The 17,982-nt window shown below is 51.0% G+C and overlaps 2 protein-coding genes across 3 annotated transcripts in view; one reads left to right on the top strand and one right to left on the bottom strand.

The window, feature by feature from the left end:
* The window catches only part of MYO1H (myosin IH), a 41,883-nt gene extending 39,149 nt beyond the window's left edge, over positions 1-2,734 (top strand). The window contains exon 30 of the mRNA XM_027980285.3: positions 315-2,734. Coding sequence (XP_027836086.2) covers positions 315-474 — 160 coding nt within the window. The 3' untranslated portion in view covers positions 475-2,734. The remainder of the gene's footprint in view (positions 1-314) is intronic.
* The window catches only part of KCTD10 (potassium channel tetramerization domain containing 10), a 35,137-nt gene continuing 19,499 nt past the window's right edge, over positions 2,345-17,982 (bottom strand). The window contains exons 3-7 of one of the 2 annotated variants that reach the window (XM_027956644.2): positions 17,546-17,715; positions 14,649-14,738; positions 14,267-14,319; positions 12,651-12,846; positions 2,345-5,094 (exon numbers count right to left, since the gene is read on the bottom strand). In XM_027956644.2, the coding sequence (XP_027812445.1) occupies positions 4,870-5,094; positions 12,651-12,846; positions 14,267-14,319; positions 14,649-14,738; positions 17,546-17,715 (734 nt within the window). In that variant the 3' untranslated portion in view covers positions 2,345-4,869. The remainder of the gene's footprint in view (positions 5,095-12,650; positions 12,847-14,266; positions 14,320-14,648; positions 14,739-17,545; positions 17,716-17,982) is intronic. The other variant, XM_027956645.2, reaches the window with a different exon arrangement.

Raw genomic sequence — 17,982 nt, 5'->3', positions numbered from 1 at the left:
GAAGTTGCCACCCCGTGACAGGGAGACCCCTGGGTCAGAGCAGGTGACAGCCACACCCCTGCTGTTGATGCCTATGGAAGTGCTGTGCTAAATTGATTTGAGAGTAACTCTAAGAATGCATAGCCGTTTTCCTAGCTGCAGAATTGGTTTTCTTCTGATTACTCAAATATACAATTAAAGTCTGTAATGAAACAGGAATTTGATCTTGAAACTAGTAAGCGTCACAAGTGAATTTCTTTTGCAGAACCAAAGCTGGGGGAGAAAAATAATGGAGCATGTCGGTAATTTATCACTTTGTGTATTAATATTTTAAGTTTACAGTTTTGTATTAGTCCTGGAAAAGAAGGCACAATAGTTTTTGACACCGGACCAGAGGAACAAATTTATAAAGATAAAAACGGACAGTTAACAGTGGTGAGTGGCTGGGTCTGGGGGAGGGAGGCGAAAGCTGTTTTAAATGAGACTATAGGTTAAAATCCTCCTAATTTCAGTCCTCCTTGGGCTTCTTTGGTGGCTCAGACAGTAAAGAATCTGCCTACAATGTGGGAGACCTGGGATCAGTCCCTGGGTCGGGAAGAGCCCCTGGAGAAGGGAACAGGAACTCACTCCAGGATTCTTGCCTGGGAAATCCCATGGACAGAGGAGCTTGGTGGGCTACAGTCCATGGGGTCACAAAGACTCAGACATGACTGAGTGACTAACACTTTCACAGACTGACCAGAATCATCATCTAGTTTGTTTCTTCCTCTGTCCGAATCGACACTGAACAAGTCAGGAATGGGAGCTAGAGGGACAGATGCAGATGCTGAACGAAAAGGCAGCAGTTTACTCGCCACATTTAGTTGTCAGTGGACCAGAAGCTGACATTCTTCTCAGTATTAAATATCCAAGTCCAACTCTTTACTGAGTGGCGAAGGCCTGATGCCTTAACACGTGGTGCTCAAGCGAGTCTCCACGTGGGTAACTCCTGGCGAGCTTTGAAAAATACCAAGTGTTCATGTCTCCCCCGTCACCACCCCCGAGACACCAAGAGGCTACTGGCAGAGGGTGAGGCCTGGGCTCTGGAATGGGAGGAGGCTCCTGGGACCAAGGAGGAGAGGTTTGGGAAACAGGTCCATGTTAAAAAATCAAGCCTAGTACTCCTCCCTAGCAAGTCTGATCCAACCTGGCTGGGAAATAACTATTCCACCCCAAGGTGTTTGAATCTTTAAGATTATGTTGTATATGTACCAAGGATTGACAGTTTGCTACAAACCAATTTGAAAATGGTCTAACGACATGGAGCATCTCATACACATTTAACGATGAAATGGATTCTGTCAACAGGGACAAAATATTTAAGCGTGACTTTTACCCTAAGGGATCAGGTGATTTTTTGGTTTACATGCTGTCCTAAAGCCTTCGCCCCGTATTTCTCCCTGGCTGGCTCAGGCTGAAGCTAGCAGGCCTCAGGGAGCCCATTTCTAGATGTGGCTCAGCTCATGGTGGGGGTCAGGCTGTGGGGATGGTACAGGTGGCGGGGCAGGCTGCTCACAGCTTAGCCGCGTCCGCCTCAGCCACGTGGGCGTCCTTCCAAGCAAGGCGAGACCTCAGCCCCGTGTGTACCCCTCGCCAGGTATCAGCCTGCACGAAGTCCTGACGGAAGATGGCATCTGACCTCGCCCATCGCCACTTTTGCTGCCACCGAGGAGAACGGCCAGGAAGCTCGAATCTGGGCCCGCGAGCAACACCTTCAAGCAAAGGTTCCAGCAGTTCTGGGAAAAGGATCATCCCTGAGGGATGGAAAAGACATCTCACGCCAACCCCTCAGATGTCCTGTGGCACTAGAAGAGCCTTCTAGGGAGCCAACCTCACATCACCCAAGGGGGTGCCTTTAAACGTCCCCAGTAGGACCTGCGCTCGACGGGCACTTGAGTACGTCATTACGGGGGGTGGGCGACAGGGTCTGTCATGCTGTCCCTGAGGCAGAATGAAATACGTGGTCTGAGCGCATACGGCTGCAAAATGTGAATTCTGCCTTCAGTAAGTGGAACTCAGGAAAATCTCCAATTCCTTCACGGCTTTAGGCTCCGCAGGGGTGAGGCGAAGCTCTCCCCACCCCAAACCTGCGCTCCGGGGAGAGAGCCGCTGACCGATCGTCCGCGTTTCCACCAGTCCTGCAGGCTCTCCACCTGAGACTTCCTGCCAGTGTCGGGAGTTCAAACACTCCAAAACATGACTCCACTCTTCCCACCCTAAGCAACCTGGAGGTGGGATCTCTGTTCTGAACCGCACCTTAGTGCAGCACCTCAGTGTGGTGGCCGGGCTGTTCTGAGCGTTTCTGAAAAGATCCACACAAAAACAGTTTAAGTAGAAGCATATATAACTTTTATTTTACATACATCCACAGAGGCTGGTACAACATACAGTGACTGCTTCTGAAGCTCAGAATGTACTTTTTCCCGTGGCACAAAGACAGAAAGGTCAGTGACACACGTGTTACGGTGACTCTGGGTAGTAGGGAGCACACATTCCAGACGGAGGGCTGGGGTACCTGCACGGCGACCACCCCGCTAAATCACTGCAAGGGGGCGGCTGTCAGGCCTGCCCAGGAATTGTCATGGGCAGAGGCCCCCCAGTCACCGCAATCAATGACTTATTTGGAAAAAAACCTGATTATGAGGGACCCAAAGCCGTGTTGGTTTTTCCCACTGTAAGTTATTACAGCATAATAAAAACTACACTCTGTAACAAATCTTAGGGCCAGTAATTTGCTTGGATGGTTCTTAATAAATACAGGTATTGACTTTTGCTGACCCTTTGTGCTCACGTAAGAGATCAGTTCCTTGAAGTATATGTCTGATAACAGAGCCCTGGACCAGCCAATGCTTCGTCATCATCAGCTCACGGCTACAGGCAGCTAACAGTATCACTCACTGTGGAATGCTTTCATGAACTTGTTCATATCCCAGGGAAGCAAAGACTCCAGACTCCAAGTGCAAAGTTGGAGGAGAAGTGAAAACAGAGATGGCCAGAAACATCAAGTCATAAGGAGCAGAAGCCCCGACAGCTCAGACTGATCCACAAGCTCACTCTTCACATGAACACTTAAAAACAAGAGAGAACTTACATGATGGCTTTTCCGTTCCTACAGAAAACATCAGAACTGACATTCACTTTACCGTTCTAGAAAAGGATGACCCCAACAGCAGGGTTGGTGTTTAAAACTTCCACAGTAGAAAATATTTACAAACCATATTTAATTAAGCCCCCTCCCTCCCGTCCTCAGCACTTAATAAAATCCAGGTGGCCTATATACGAAAGTTGCCCGCACAACAGTTTAAAAAGCATCTACCCCTGTACGTGATTTTTAGGTTTGATCATGATTGTTTCCAAGTTTTACTGTAGGCTTTGCTGCTGGATACAAAATAAAGGCATACAACTGTCCCAAGTAGGGCCGGATGTACAAAGTCTAAGCAGTAAAAACCATTTCAAAATATAAACTCATTTTTTGGGGAATACACTGTCAAAGGCTGCCCTTATTAATACCTTTGGTATAAAACAGTCACTTGAATAGCCAACAAAACCCATCCAGACCATACACACACCTTCACCTTCCTGGAACTACTCTACCAGCCTAGTCTCAGCCAGCCACATTCGTCACAACTTGCTCTGGGCCGGCACGGGCGTGGTGAGGCGGGGAGGTAGGTCACCGAGAACATCCGCCCCCCACAAGCACCGTGCGGGCAGCAGGGCTCCAGCGCAGGCCCCCCAGGCACACATCCTCATCCAGTCACGCACGTCCCTTAAACAATCATGAACACAGACACCGACCGGACCCCAGAAACCTGCACCACCTCTGGGTCTGCTCGCTGACAGCCACATCACACTGTGGAAGACTCCGAGGCAGAGACCCGGAGGGCATCTCCGGGTGACAGTCATCCTGAGGCCACTGCAGTGAGCACTGGTCCTGCCTGGACGCCAGGACAGAGTCTGGGGCCAGGCTTCCTTTCTTCTAAGCAAAGGGGAGGGCATCCGCTTGGGGCAGCAAGCCCCGCTTAACAGGGGAGAAGGCGGGGGAGGAAGGAATGGAGTCCACCAGGCAACGGTCTATGTAAGCAGGCCAGACGGTAGGCCTGGAATGGAGTGGGTCCCCAAGGGGGGCGGGGGGTGGGCGGCAGGGGCATTGCTCGCAGCCAGACCGCAGACTGGCTGAAGGAGCAACAGGCCTGCCCTTCAGCAGAGCTGGGCAGCCAGGGCCACGCTGGGAACCGCAGCAGAGAGGCAGGAACCTCCAGGGCATACCTCCCACTGCCAGGAGCGGTGGGTCTCCACCCACAAGCTCAGAGCAGCACTCATGGCTGGATGGGCGGCTCGCAAAGCCCTGGAGCCTGTGCCAGGCCGAGGGCACAGGAGTGGGGCCAGGGCGCTGGGCTGCAGGGTGGGCAGACGTGGGGACCGCTGGTGGCCACCGACCACAGGGGCCCGCTCCCAGCTGGCAGACTGAACCCTGGAGGGGAGGCCCCCGAGAAGATCAGAGAGGCAGTCAACAGCCACCAAAATAAATACTGCAGAGGCGTTTCTCACACGCACGCCCCACCCATTCACCCACCCCCTCCTCCGGAAGCAGGGAAAGCCTGGCTCCAGCGCTGCTCGGACTCTCTGAGAAACAGAGACCGTGGACCCGGCTTGTTTACCAGCTGGAGTGCATTCACCTGGGCCTAAAGACATCAATTCACCTTGCCGAGAAATACCAAAATCGTTTGGTTTGTAGGGAAGTCTGTCCGGACACTGGGGGAAGTGGCAGGCGTCTGGGAGCTTGGGGGGGTGCTCGGTGCACAGCAGGGGGGGGCAGGTGGGCGGGTGGGGTTGGTGGGGGCCCCCACCCGCTCACTGGTGGAGGTGGGCCCGGTCGTCCGGGCGCTTGATGTGGATCCGCCGCACGCGCTCGATCCGCTCCCGCTCCCGCTCCTCATCCTCGTCCAGGTGGTGGGAGCGCCCAGCTGCCCCACCTGTGGCCTCCAGGAGCGCGTTGTCAGGTCCCCGGCCATCCTGGGCCTCGTACAGCAAAATGTTCAGGGTCTCCTCGTAGATCCGGGCTTCAGGGAACTCCACCTGCGGCCCCACAAAGCACAAGGTGGAAAATTAGCATCGCCCAGCTCCCCCACCGCCCACCTCTGCTGCTGCCGAGGATTTGAGAGCGGCGCCGTCTGGCCCCAGCAGGCCCCCAACAATCTGTAGGGGCACGTCCCAGGCGGTTATCGTTTTCAATGGGCAATGCCTGCACACGGCTCTGGAGTCACAAGCGACAAGACGGACACAATGCAATGCGTCTCTCTGCCCCTTTCCTTGGACACTGGCATCACTCCCAAATAGGGCTGCACCCTTGCACGCCTGTCATTCCACACCTTAAGGGAGCGTTCCGTCCAAACAGGGGCCAGCAGCAGGGGGTCCTCATGAAACGGAAGATTACAATCCCTCCCCGCTCAGTAAAGCACCGTGTCTGTTCACCGCCCTTCGGGGTCAGGCGCCAGGAATAAGAGGCAGGTCCCAGGCACCTGTCTCAGGCAATAGAATGAATCAGTGAGAATTGGCAAAGCACCTGAGATGCTGCACCAAGGAGGATGGCAATGACGCAGAAACCCAAGTGGGACATCTGTACAGTGACTTGGGGCAACAGAACCCAAGTGTTGGCGCCAAAGCTCAGCTTCTGGAGATTCGGGCTCAAAGGAGGAGGAGGAAACAGTCCCTCTGAAGGGGTGGCCATCCCAACACCACCCCCCTGGAGACAGGAGCCTGACAGGACAGAATGCAGAGGGAAGGAAGCCGGGAAAGGGGTCCTGGCCACCATCCTGGCTCCACCACGAACCAGCTGCCCAAACAAGAGCTCAGGCTCACTCCAGAGCCCATCCAAGAATCTATACATGAGATCCGACCGTGAGGTCTCTCAGGACCTTTCCTGCCCCTTAAACTCCAAAAACATAAAGTAACTATTTTAAAGTTTAATCAATATGATGACTAGACTTTGAATATTCAAGGGCAGATTCAATCCACATACAGAAAAAAAAAAAAACCAAACTAGGAGCACTTTCCCGGTATTCCAGTAGTTAAGAAATTGCCTTGCAATGCAGAGGACTCAGGTTCGATCGCTGGCCTGGGAACTAAGATCCCACATGCCGCAAGGCACCTAGGCCCAAGAGCTGCACTATGGCACCCACCCACTGCAGAGCCCACACACCACAGCCAGAGTCTAAGCGGACAACGAAAGATCCCAAGAGCTACAGCTAAGACCAGGACACGATGGGGAGTCCAGTTACTGGTGGAACTCACAGCCCTGAGGACAAGTTCACAGGAGAAAAGAACCACGTGCCTCCCCAGTGCTGGAGAAGGCGTTAGTCCTCGTGTGTCTGACTCTCTGTGACTCCGTGCACTGGAGCTCCTCTGTCCACGGGATTCTGCAGAGAAGAATACTGGAGTGGGCTGCCATTCCCTTCTCCAGGAGATCTTCCAGACACAGGGATTGAACCCGGGTCTCCTACATTGCAGGCGGATCCTTTACAGTCTTAGCCACCAGAGACACGCCAAGTAAACAATTCTGGTCCCCCCAACTATCTCTGGAGGGAAAAAAAGAACCTCAGTGCTCTTCCCTTCCTGGCTACCTTAAAGCAATATGTATCTTTTAGGATATGTTCTACATAAATGAATAAAATCTTTTCAGAATTGAAAAGTTTTTAATTTCTGGTTTTTACTTGGTGGTCTGATTTTCTCATTTGCGTTCTGCCTCTTGAGGCTGCTCCAGGAGCACACAGAGCTGTGGGCTTCTCGGCTGCAGTGCAGATGACGACCTGAACAGGGGACTACAGACCTGCGTGAAGGTGACAGGGAGTGACCTACTGCATGCGTCCCTGGTCATCAGACTTCCCTTAGGTTGAAAAGGAGAGGACAGTGTATGATATGGTTAAAAACAAAACAGGGAAGCAATCAAGACGGCGGAGGAGTAGGATGCGACTGACGCTCACCTCCTCCCACAAATTCATCAAAAATATCAAAAACGGACACGTGTGATGATTCTCACAGATTGTCTACTGAATGCTGGCAAAAGAGCCCAGACTGCTCAAAGGGCGAGGAAATCTCCACAGACTGGGTACGAAAAAAGAAGAAAAAAAGCAAGAAACAAATCAGGATGGGACCTGTGCCCCTGGGAGGGAGCTGTGAAAGAGGAAACGCTCCTGCACCCTGGGAAGCCCCCCACCCCGGGAGATCTGCCGGCACAGGCGAGCCTGGGAGGAGAACACGGCGGCCAGAGGATGGAAGGCAGCACAGACGGCCAGTGGGCTTGGGCCGGGCGCAGCTCGGGCCGGGCGCTGGCACCTGGGCTTCGGAGATCAGAACCAGAGAGCGGCTGGGGGATGGCCACACAGGGACAGACGGGGGGAGGGGGCTGGAATCCAGTGCGACCGTGGCTAGAGTGCGCCCAGTGGAAATCTAGGCCACCCTAGAGACCAGCGACCTTAGCAGGGTGCACGTGGGGAGGGGCGGGACCCAGATTGCAGCCTTCTTCCCTGTGTGCACTCTCGCAGAGGGCAGGACACTGCCTGCACGGGCTCCAGGGGTTGGTCACAGGCCAGAAGCTCCCTCCCCGACCCCGGGAGTGGTTGGGGGGCCCCCTCTGCTGCCCGATGCCTCTGCCCCCATCACATGGTGCAGGGGTGCCTGGGCCGCCTGCTGCCACTGAGAACCCCAGGACAGGGCACCAGCCGCCGTACCTGCACACCACCTGTCAAGCGGCGAACCACCAGCACGTGCCAGGGAAAAGGTGACCAGCATCCATACTAAAAACAGCCCTGCACCTAATCCATCAAACCCACACAGGCTACACAGGACGACCCCACGCAAACAGCTCTCCAAGACCACAGAAGACAACTGTTCCTCCTAAACTCACAGAGCGGGAGAAGCGTGAACAAGATGAAAGGGCGGAGGAACCAGTCCTGGTTATTCCCCTGAAAGACCAACAATGAAGCAGACCCTTCTGTCTAACAGACACCTGCTTCAAAAAGAGATTAAAAGCACCGAAGGAATTGAAAAACGCCTCTTCACTGTGTTCATGGAGTTCTCGAGGCAAGCATACTGAAGTGGTTTGCCATTTCCTTCTCCAGTGCCTGACATTTCGTCAGGCCCTGACTAGCAGGGACACGTCTTTCAGCTGCTCCACAGTCAGACAACATGCCTGGCCACCTGGCTGTCTCACCACTGGTCTTTGTTGAGCCTGTAAACCTTCGCTGGCTGCCAAGTGTCCATCAATGTGCTGCAGTCCTTGAGTGCAATCTCAAAAACAGAATGATCTCTGTTCGTTTCCAAGGCAAACCATTCAACATCACCACAATCCAAGACTATGCCCCAACCGCTAATGCCAAAGAAGCGGAAACTGAACAGTTCTATGAAAACCTACAAGACCTTCTAGAACTAACACCAAAAAAAGATGTCCTTCTCATCATAGGGGACTAGAATGCAAAAGTAGGAAGTCAAAAGATACCTGGAGTAACAGCCAAGTTTGGCCTTGGGAGTACAAAATGAAGCAGGATAAAGGCTAACAGAGTTTTGTCAAGAGAACACACTGGTCATAGCAAACACCCTCCTCCAACAACACAAGAGATGACTCTACACATGGACATCACCAGATGGTAAATACTGAATTTAGACTGATATTATAGTTTTTGCAACCAAAGACTGAGACACTGTATACAATCAGCAAAAACAAGACTGTGGCTCAGATCTTGAGCTCCTTATTGCCAAATTCAGACTTAAATTGAAGAAAGCAGGGAAAACCACTAGGCTATTCATATATGACCTAAATCAAATCCCTTATCATTATACACTAGAGGTAACTAATAGATGCAAGGGATTAGATTTATTAGACACAGTGCCTGAAGCACTATGGATGGAGGTTCATAACTTTGAATAGGACGTGGTGATCAAAACCATCCCCAAGAAAAACAAAATGCAAGAAGGCAAAGTGGTTGTCTAAAGAGGCCTTACAAATAGCTGAGAAGAGAAGCAAAAGGCAAAGGAGAAGAGTAAAGACATACCCAACTGAATGTAGAGTTCCAGAGAACAGCAAGGAGAGATAAGAAAGTCTTATTTAGTGAAGAATGCAAAGAAATAGAAGAAAACAATAGAATGGAAAAGACTAGAGATCTCTTCAAGAAAATTAGAGATACCAAGGGAACATTTCAAGCAAAGATGCACTCAATAAAGGACAGAAATGGTAAGGATCTAACAGAAGCAGAAGACATTAAGAAGAGGTGGCAAGAATACACAGAACTGTATCAGAAAAGGTCTTAATGATCCAGACAACCACAATGGTTACTCACCCAGTCAGACATTCTGGAGTGTGATGTCAAGTGGGCCTTAGGAAGCACTGCCATGAACAAAGCTAGTAGAGGTGATGGAATTCCAGCTGACTTATTTCAAATTCTAAAAGATGATGCTGTTAACATGCTGCACTCAATAGGCCAGCAGATTTGGAAAGCTCAGTAGAGGCCAAAGGACTTGAGAAGGTCAGTTTTCATTCCAGTCCCAAAGAAGGGCAATGCTAAAGAATGTTCAAACTACCACATAACTGCACTCATCTCACATGCTAGTAGGTAATGCTCAAAACCCTTCAAGCTAGGCTTCAGTAGTAGGTGAACCAAGAGTTTCCAAACATACAAGCTAAATTTAGAAAAGGCAGAGAAACCAGAGATCAAATTGCCAACATCCGCTGGATCTTAGAAAAAGCAACGGAATTAGGAAAAAAAAAAAAATCTACTTCTTGTTCACTGACTATGCGGATCACAACAAACTGGAACATTCTTAAAGAGATGGGAATACCAGAACACCTTACCTGTCTCCTGAGAAACCTGTATGCAGGTCAAGAAACAATAGTTAGAACAATGGACAGGTTCAAAATTAGGAAAGGAGTACGTCAAGGCTGTACACTGTCACCTTGCTTATTTAGCTTATAGAGTATATCATGTGAAATGCCAGGCTTCATGAAGCACAAGCTGGACAAGATTGCTTAGAGGAATATCACCAACCTCAGATATGCAAATGATACCTCTCTTAGGGCAGAAAGTGAAAAGAAACAAAAGAGCTTCTTGGTGAAGGTGAAACAGGAGAGTGAAAAAGCTGGCTTAAAACTCAACATTCAAAAAACAAAGATCATAACATCTGTTTCCATTACTTCATGGCAAATAGATGGAGAAAAAGTGGAAACAGTGACAGATTTTATCTTTTGGGCTCCAAAATCACTGCAGATGGTGACTGCAGCCATGAAATTAAGACACTTGCTCCTTGGAAGAAATGCTACGACAAACCAAGACAGCATATTAAACAGCAGAGACATAAATTTGCCAACAAAGGTTCATACAGTCAAAGCTATTTTCCAATAGTCATGCATGGATCTGAGAGTGGAACCAGAAAGAAGGCTGAGTGCTGAAGAATTGATGCTTTCGAACTGTGGTGCTGGAGAAGATTCTTGAGAGTCCCTTGGACAGCAAGATCAAATCAGTCAATCCTAAAGAAAATCAACCCTGAATATTCATTGGAAGGACTGATGCTGAAGCAGAAGCTCCAATACTTTAGCCCCCTGACACAAAGAAGTGACTCACTGAAGAAGACCTTGATGCTGGGCAAGACTAAGTACAGGAGGAGAAGAGGGAGACAGAGGATGACATGGCTGGATGGCATCACTGACTCAATGGACAGGAGTGTAAGCAAACTCCAGCAGATAATGAAAGACAGGGAAGCCCGGTGTGCTGCAATTCATGGGGTTCAAAGAGCCGGACCCAACTTAGCAACTGACCAAGAGGCAATTACAGATTATCATATTATGCAAAGGCTGCTAAGTCACTTCAGCCGTGTCCGACTCTGTGCGACCCCATAGGTGGCAGCCCACCAGGCTCCCCCGTCCCTGGGATTCTCCAGGCAAGAACACTGGAGTGGGTTGCCATTTCCTTCTCCAACGCATGAAAGTGAAAAGTGAAAGTGAAGTCGCTCAGTCATGTCCGACCCATAGCGACCCCATGGACTGCAGCCTTCCAGGCTCCTCTGTCCATGGGATTTTCCAGGCAAGAGTACTGGAGTAGGATGCCACTGCCTTCTCCGCATGCAAGGGCAGAAAGAGCAAAACAAATACAGTGGATCACTTATGCTGGGCTGTAATTAGTCACTCGGTCGTGTCCGACTCTTTGCGACTCCATGGACTGTAGCCCACCAGGCACCTCTGTCCATGGCGATTCTCCAGGCAAGAATACTGGATGGGTTACCATGCCCTCCTCCCTCCAGTGGATCTTCCCAAAACAGGGACTGAACCCAGATCTTCCACATTGCAGGTGGATTCTTTACCGTCTGAGCTACCAGGGAAGCCCAAGAATACTGAAGTGGGTAGCCTATCTTTTCTCCAGGGAGCTTCCCAACCCAGGAACCCAACCAAAGTCTCCTGCATTGTAATTCTTTACCAGCTGAGCTACCAGGGAAGCCTGATATCACTTATATGTAGAGTCTCAAATATGACAGAAGAGAACCTATCTATGAAACAGAAACAGAATCACAGACTTGAAGCACAGACTGGCAGTTGCCATGTGGGAGATGGGTAGGTGGATTAGGAGTTTGGGATAAGCAGATGTAAACTATTATACATAGGATGGATACACAATAAGGTCCTACTGTAAAGCACAGGGAACTTTATTCAGTATCCTGTGATAAACAGGGTATTTGACCTTGGGCATCTGGCTGTGACCTACTCCTTCCTATATGTGTGTAACTGAGTCACTTTGCTACACAGGACTAATTTAATACCACAGTGTATAATCAACTATACTCCAAAAAAAAATAAAAAAAGGAAGGGGGAAGAAAAGAGAAAGGGTACCTAGCCCAAGGAAGGGAGGCAAGCAGAGACGTAAAGGGAGTGAATTTCAGTGAACAGGGGACCTGATGAACCACACTGCAGCATGATGGAGCTCTGCAGAACAACACAGGGACAGAGGCCAGCGGAAAGGTCAGGCCCACTGGCTTGCAGAGGATGACATAAAAATGGGTCCGCAGAGTCCAGATCAGTCAGAGAATCGCGCCCTGGGAAGGAAGCCCCCAGGGTTCAGGAGGAGCGCCGAGTGAGCCCCGTGAGGGCGGAGGGCTGCCTGGGTCAGTGGGGAGGAGGACAGATGACAAGGAAGGAGTAGGTCACAGCCAGATGCCCAAGGTCAAGCCCTTGGAGGGAGCACTGCTCCTGATGAGCGAGACAGATGCGGCCAGGCTGGTGGGAAACCACGCTGCGTGGAGGAAGGCAAGGTGGGATCAGATCACCGACGGCAGAGGAAAAAACATGGGCAGCAGGGTACACGGGGGGACAAGGATCCGTGTGAATCCCAGTCACAGAAAGGGACCCCAGCAGCAGTGCGACTGCCTCTCCTTGCTGTTCCGCATCAGAAACGAAATGCCATGCTGTTTCTCCAAGCTGACAATGGGACCCTTCCAGGGCCCCAGAGATAATGAGTACTAGTGAGGAGTCGTGGGTCCAGAAAACATCTTTAGAGCCTTTGCCTCTTGAAGTGGACTTGGCTCAAGGGAAAGGGAAGTTGGACGAATATGGATTTCAGCCCAGCCACTTGGCACTGTCCTCTGCAGGCCCTTACCTTTGTCTGTTTCTTCTCAGTGGCGTAGACGATGGAGGTGCAGCAGACCTCAGCGATCTTGCGGCCCTGGCCGTAGAAGGACCAGCAGCAGATTTCGTCCCCAATGACGTCCTTTATGAACAGGACCCTTCCGTTAAAGCGCAGAGACAGCTTATCAAACAGTTCGATGTTTTTCAACATATTGTCGTCAGAATTGCTACAAAAGAGCAGGTGATAAGGCAACTGATTACCAGCACGTGTTAAGGGCCACCACCGGTGGGGCAGTGTTTCCACATGCAGGCCCCTTATCCCCACCAGTTCTTACCAATCTCACAAGAAGCCCAAGAAGGCAGCAGTACAGTCCCTACCGCTCAAAGGAAAGCAAGGATCAGAGAAATCAGGGAACTGCCCAAGGTCAAAAACTAATAAATTGCAGAGCTGAGTCTCAAAAAGACAGCTCTGGCCCCCAAGGCTGTGCTCGAGTGGCTGTCCTGCTGTGCCAAAGCCAGGGATGAAATGCTGAGAACGCAGGGCCCTGCAGGCACAGGCGGCAGGTGGGGAACATAGAGGCACGCTCCATGGAGCCCCGTGAGAGGCTGAGCGACCAGCCCTAACAGACTGCTTATCCTGGGTCCATTTACTGGTCTTGCCTGACTTCATCAACCCCAAGTCTTTTAATTCTTGATTCGGAACCACGTGTTCCGAAGAGGCAAACGGCGCTCTAGACACCCATATATATTGCTAGTGGGAACATAAAATGGTGTAGCGGTCACTGTGGAGAACAGTCCGGCAGGTCCTCAAATGATTAAACCTGCAGTCCCTGCACGACCCAGCAATTCCACTCCTAAGTATCTACCCAGGAGAAATGGAAATGTGTGCATGCACACACATCCACAGCAGCATTATTCCTAACAGCCAACAGGTGGAACAACCCTGACCGCCCAGCCGTAACTGGTGGAGAGATAAACAATGTGGTCTGTCTGGAGGGCAGAATATCATTCAGCCATAAAGAGGAATGAAGTCCTGATTCATGCTACAACATGGATGAACCCTGAAAACATCATGCTGAGTGAAAGGAGCCAGACACAAAAAATAGCACACTGCACGATTCTATCTACACAAAGTGTCCAGTGCAGGCAGAGCCACAGAAACAGAAAGCACAGCAGTGGTGGGCTGGGGGGTAGGAGGGTGGAGCGATACGGGGAGTGACTGATAGAAACAGAAAGCACAGCAGTGGTTGCCTGGGGCTGGGGGGTAGGAGGGTGGAGCGATACGGGGAGTGACTGATAGAAACAGAGAGCACAGCAGTGGTTGCCTGGGGCTGGGGGGTAGGAGGGTGGAGCGATATGGGGAGTGACTGATCCCAGGTTTCCTTCTGGGATGATCATAACAGCCGACAATGAGGTAAGTGGCGATGGGTGCGCAACTCTGTGAACACAGTAAGCAGCACTGAGCTGTATATTTTTAAAAGGGTGAATTTGACAGTATGTGGGAATTAGATTCCATAACTGTCTATCCAGCAGGGCACTCTGGAGGTGCAGAAAGGGAGCGTGTGTTTCCAGCTGAAGGGAGTGTGGGGGCAGGGAGCCGGGCCTGGCACGCATGAGTCCAGAGGTCTTTCCCGGCCAACACCTCACCTGGTATACGAGTATTTGTTGTTACTTCTGTTGTAGAGCAACTTCACGGCTGGCTGTGGGTTGTTTCAGGGAAAAAAAAAAACAGAAAGAAGAGAGTTACTTGGGAGCGCAGGTGCAGAGAACCACTGGCTTCCCTTGGAGCTGGGGCCCTGCCATCAGCCTGAAAAGGCAGGTAAGCGTAGCCTGCGGGGTGGGGAGGGGCTGAGAGGGAGATGGCATGACCTCAATACCAGGGCCAACACAAGGTGAGCCGCAGGCTCCCATTCTTGACACTATCTCAGACCTTGTGCAAGCAATTTTACACATATTTCAAAACTTTTTCAGAAGAATCCCCACCACTTTCAGTAGCAAAAGAAATGCCACAAGGGTGCCTCCAACATACCTTATTTGACGTCGCTATAAGTTTCTGTTCTTCCTTGGATGACGTGATGACGGGAACTTTGCAGAATGGCTCGTAAGTATCTTTGTTCTGCTGGAACAAAACATACTTTCAGCCTGGGAGGCCTGCCCAGCATTGGATTGTTTAAGCTGGCCTGCCAGGCAAAGACAGGTTCTGGTGAGAGGAGATGGGGCAGCCACGGCTGCGAAGAGAGGAGGACGATCTTGTAAGCTGGGCGACGATCAAGAGTGGAGCTCTCCAGTGAACCTGCTCTTTGGCCAGGAGTCTTACATGCCAGGGTGTTCCGTAAATACTAACAATGATGACACTTTCATAGCCCAGGGAAAGTGAAAAGAAAGGGAAGCTGCTCAGTCGTGTCCGACTCTTTGCAACCCCATGGACTGTAGCCTACCAGGATCCTCCGTCCATGGGATTTTCCAGGCAATAGTACTGGAGTGGGTTGCCATTTCCTTCTCCAGGGGATCTTCCTGACCCAGGGATCAAACCTGGGTCTCCCGAATTGTAGGCAGACGCTTTGTGCCACCAGGGAAGTCCTCTCATAGCCCAGGAAGCCACTCAAAAATAAACCATAAACAAGGCAGATGAAATATGATTGTCTCAAAACTCCTACAAACTCCACTGCAATGACTGTAGAGAAATAAAAAGGTATAAGCCCATAGGGAGAAAAGGAATAGAAGTACGGTCAGTGGCAAGAGATGTCACGAATTAGAGGCTGGAAAGCAGATCTCAGAGGAGTGACAACCAAGCAGAAGGAGAAAGCTGAACCCTAAGCAGCTGATGGGAAAGAGTCTGGGAGATTTTCCCAGAACAGCTCTGAAGGCTGGCGGGCTGAGAGCAAGAGTTTGGGACTGCCTGCTTGTTGGCAGAAGCACTGGTGAGACCCCAGATGGATGTCCTACCCCAGCCTGGCAGGAGAAAAGTCCACTTTCCTGGATTAGTTTGTACAGGAGAGGACAAGGCTGACTTGCTCTTCTGAAAAGGGGGGATTCAGTGAATGATCTACGCACTCAATAGTGAGCCCTACCCCTTCTGCTCAGATCCCAAAAGGCAGCCAGTCAGGCTCATACCAACCAGGCTAGAGAGGGGAGGACTCCTCTACGAGAACCACCTGTCCGGAAGAAGCGTTTATAGATTCTGACACTGAGAGTTCCCACTGAAGAAGTCAGCCTTATCATTCACCACTGAAGCCCACGAACAACAAAGACCAATACCTACAGCTTTTTTCAGAGCTTAAATTTCAACAGACCAAGGATCATCAGATTAGATTCAGAAAGCCTCTGAAATATGAGACTGAAACCAAGACAAAGAGAGAAAGTAAGAGGAGCCACACGATGAAGGCAGCAGAAAGCAAACTCCAATAGCGAGATGGGAACGGCAAGGGCAGGCATCACATCCTATGAAACAGGCCGGCATGCCACATCAAGGGCACGTGGAGAACAAGAAAAGGCTCCTGGGGGTCAGAAATACGAAAGCAGAAATGAAAAGCGCAACAGAAGCCTTGAAAAGACACAACTGTCGGAGAAAACGGAACAGTAACAGTGACAGAGCTAGGAGGCCAGTCCCCTGAGGTTTAATCTCAGACTAACAGAAACCACAACAGGGAACCAGAGGGCGCGTCTCTAAGACGAAGGAGGAACAGATTCCCTGATGCATCTGAGCAGACCAAAAGGAGACTGTGGTTTCTGGGAACTTGGGGCTACATTCGGATTGTGTGCTGAGGAAACCAAGCCAACAAAAAACAATGAAGCAACGGCTAATTCCGGCAAACTGAAAAGTTATGAGAGAAAGGAGATAATCACTGTATACTCTATGGCTCAACTGTTAATATTCACGACTCACTGCGAGCTCTGAGTACCGGTTTAATCAGAACTTTGAGAAATGATACTGAGAGGAGTACGTGCATGCAAGCTTGGTAGCGGCTTGGGGTGGTGCGTGAGTTGACTTCCCACTTTCTATAGAAATGTCAGTGGATGATGCTGAAAACGGAAAATCAATAAATAGCAATGTGAGAAATACGAGAAAAAACAACTGCTGTAAGAATCAGAAGAGGCTGCTTCAGGGGTGGGAGGGGGTAGAGGGCATATGGTAGTGTTTTAGACATCAACCTTGCCTACAGTACTAACTTGCCTTTGTAAATGCTTTACCTACATTACTTCAATAAACACAAACATGACATGAAAAGAACAAAGTAAAGACTTCAGCGTTCCATTAGATGCACAGTGAGTCCACCCATTAGATGCACAGTGAGTCCACAGACTCTCGGGAGAGGCGGTATGTGCAAGCTAACAGTTCCTCGGGCAGACAGGCGTGACGGGGGCTGCCTCCACGGGGAGCCACACAGACAGGCGGCTGGGAGAGGTGCAAACGTGAGCCTCACAAATACAGATCCGATGCCTCTGACAACCTACAGGGACTCTTCTGATCCCCTGCCACGTCTTCACAGCTGCTGGCCCCATCAAGAGGCACTCTAGTTTTGCAGGGATTTTAACTCTCCCTAGACTTGATCGCAGTGGTCTTGCCCCAGGTCCAGCTAAGGAGTAGGGGGTATCTGTCTGCAGAGATTATGGTGGACTCTCAACAATGACTCATGGGTAAGTCCCCAGAACAGTCCAGAAAACAGATCAAGTTGTATACTCCATAGCTGGGTACTGAAGGGCTGCAATGTACACAGGAGAGGACCTGAAACCATGGGGGCTGAAATATGCTGGAGAGCAGTCAGGTGGCCTGGGCATCCCCTCTCAGGGGTCAAGCTGGCCAGAGGGGAGCAGCTCCGAGGTCAACTCATTAACTCGCACAGCAGCTCAGTGAGGGAGGAACTGCCCTCCTCCACACAGAGGGGAACCGGAGGCCAGTAGCCCCGGGGCAGGGGGGACACCTACTTGCAGGGCGGCCTGGCACTCTTCCACTAGGCCCTGGACCAGGTAGTACTTGGCTTCTGCCAGCAGCTCCTCGATCTCCCGACGGCTCTCAGGCAAGGGGACCGCCCCGTCACGAAGGTAGTTGAGTATCGTACCGAAGTGCTTGCCACACCGGTCAATGAGGATCCAGCCTGAGGTGGGAAGAGGCGGGAAGGAGGGGTTCGTCACCTGGGCATGCCTTTCCTGGAAGGCCCTGATGGGAATGGGGTGGCTCTTGGTTCCATCTGCCTCCCGGGGACAGCTGGACCATGGAGGAGGCAGCGGCCTCAGCCGCCTGGCTCCCAGCAGTGGGCTGACGGAGGCCCTGCTTGGCAGCGCCACCACAGCCTCCCGGCCCTGCTGGCTGCAGACACCGCACCAGGACTCACTGGTCTTGGGCTCTTCCAGGTGCAGGGCCC

This window comes from Ovis aries, chromosome 17 (genome assembly GCF_016772045.2).
Source record: "Ovis aries strain OAR_USU_Benz2616 breed Rambouillet chromosome 17, ARS-UI_Ramb_v3.0, whole genome shotgun sequence".
In the NCBI taxonomy this organism is placed as follows: Eukaryota; Metazoa; Chordata; class Mammalia; order Artiodactyla; family Bovidae; genus Ovis; species Ovis aries.
Note: the sequence above shows the minus strand (reverse complement) of the source record. Positions and strands in the feature narration are given on the sequence as shown.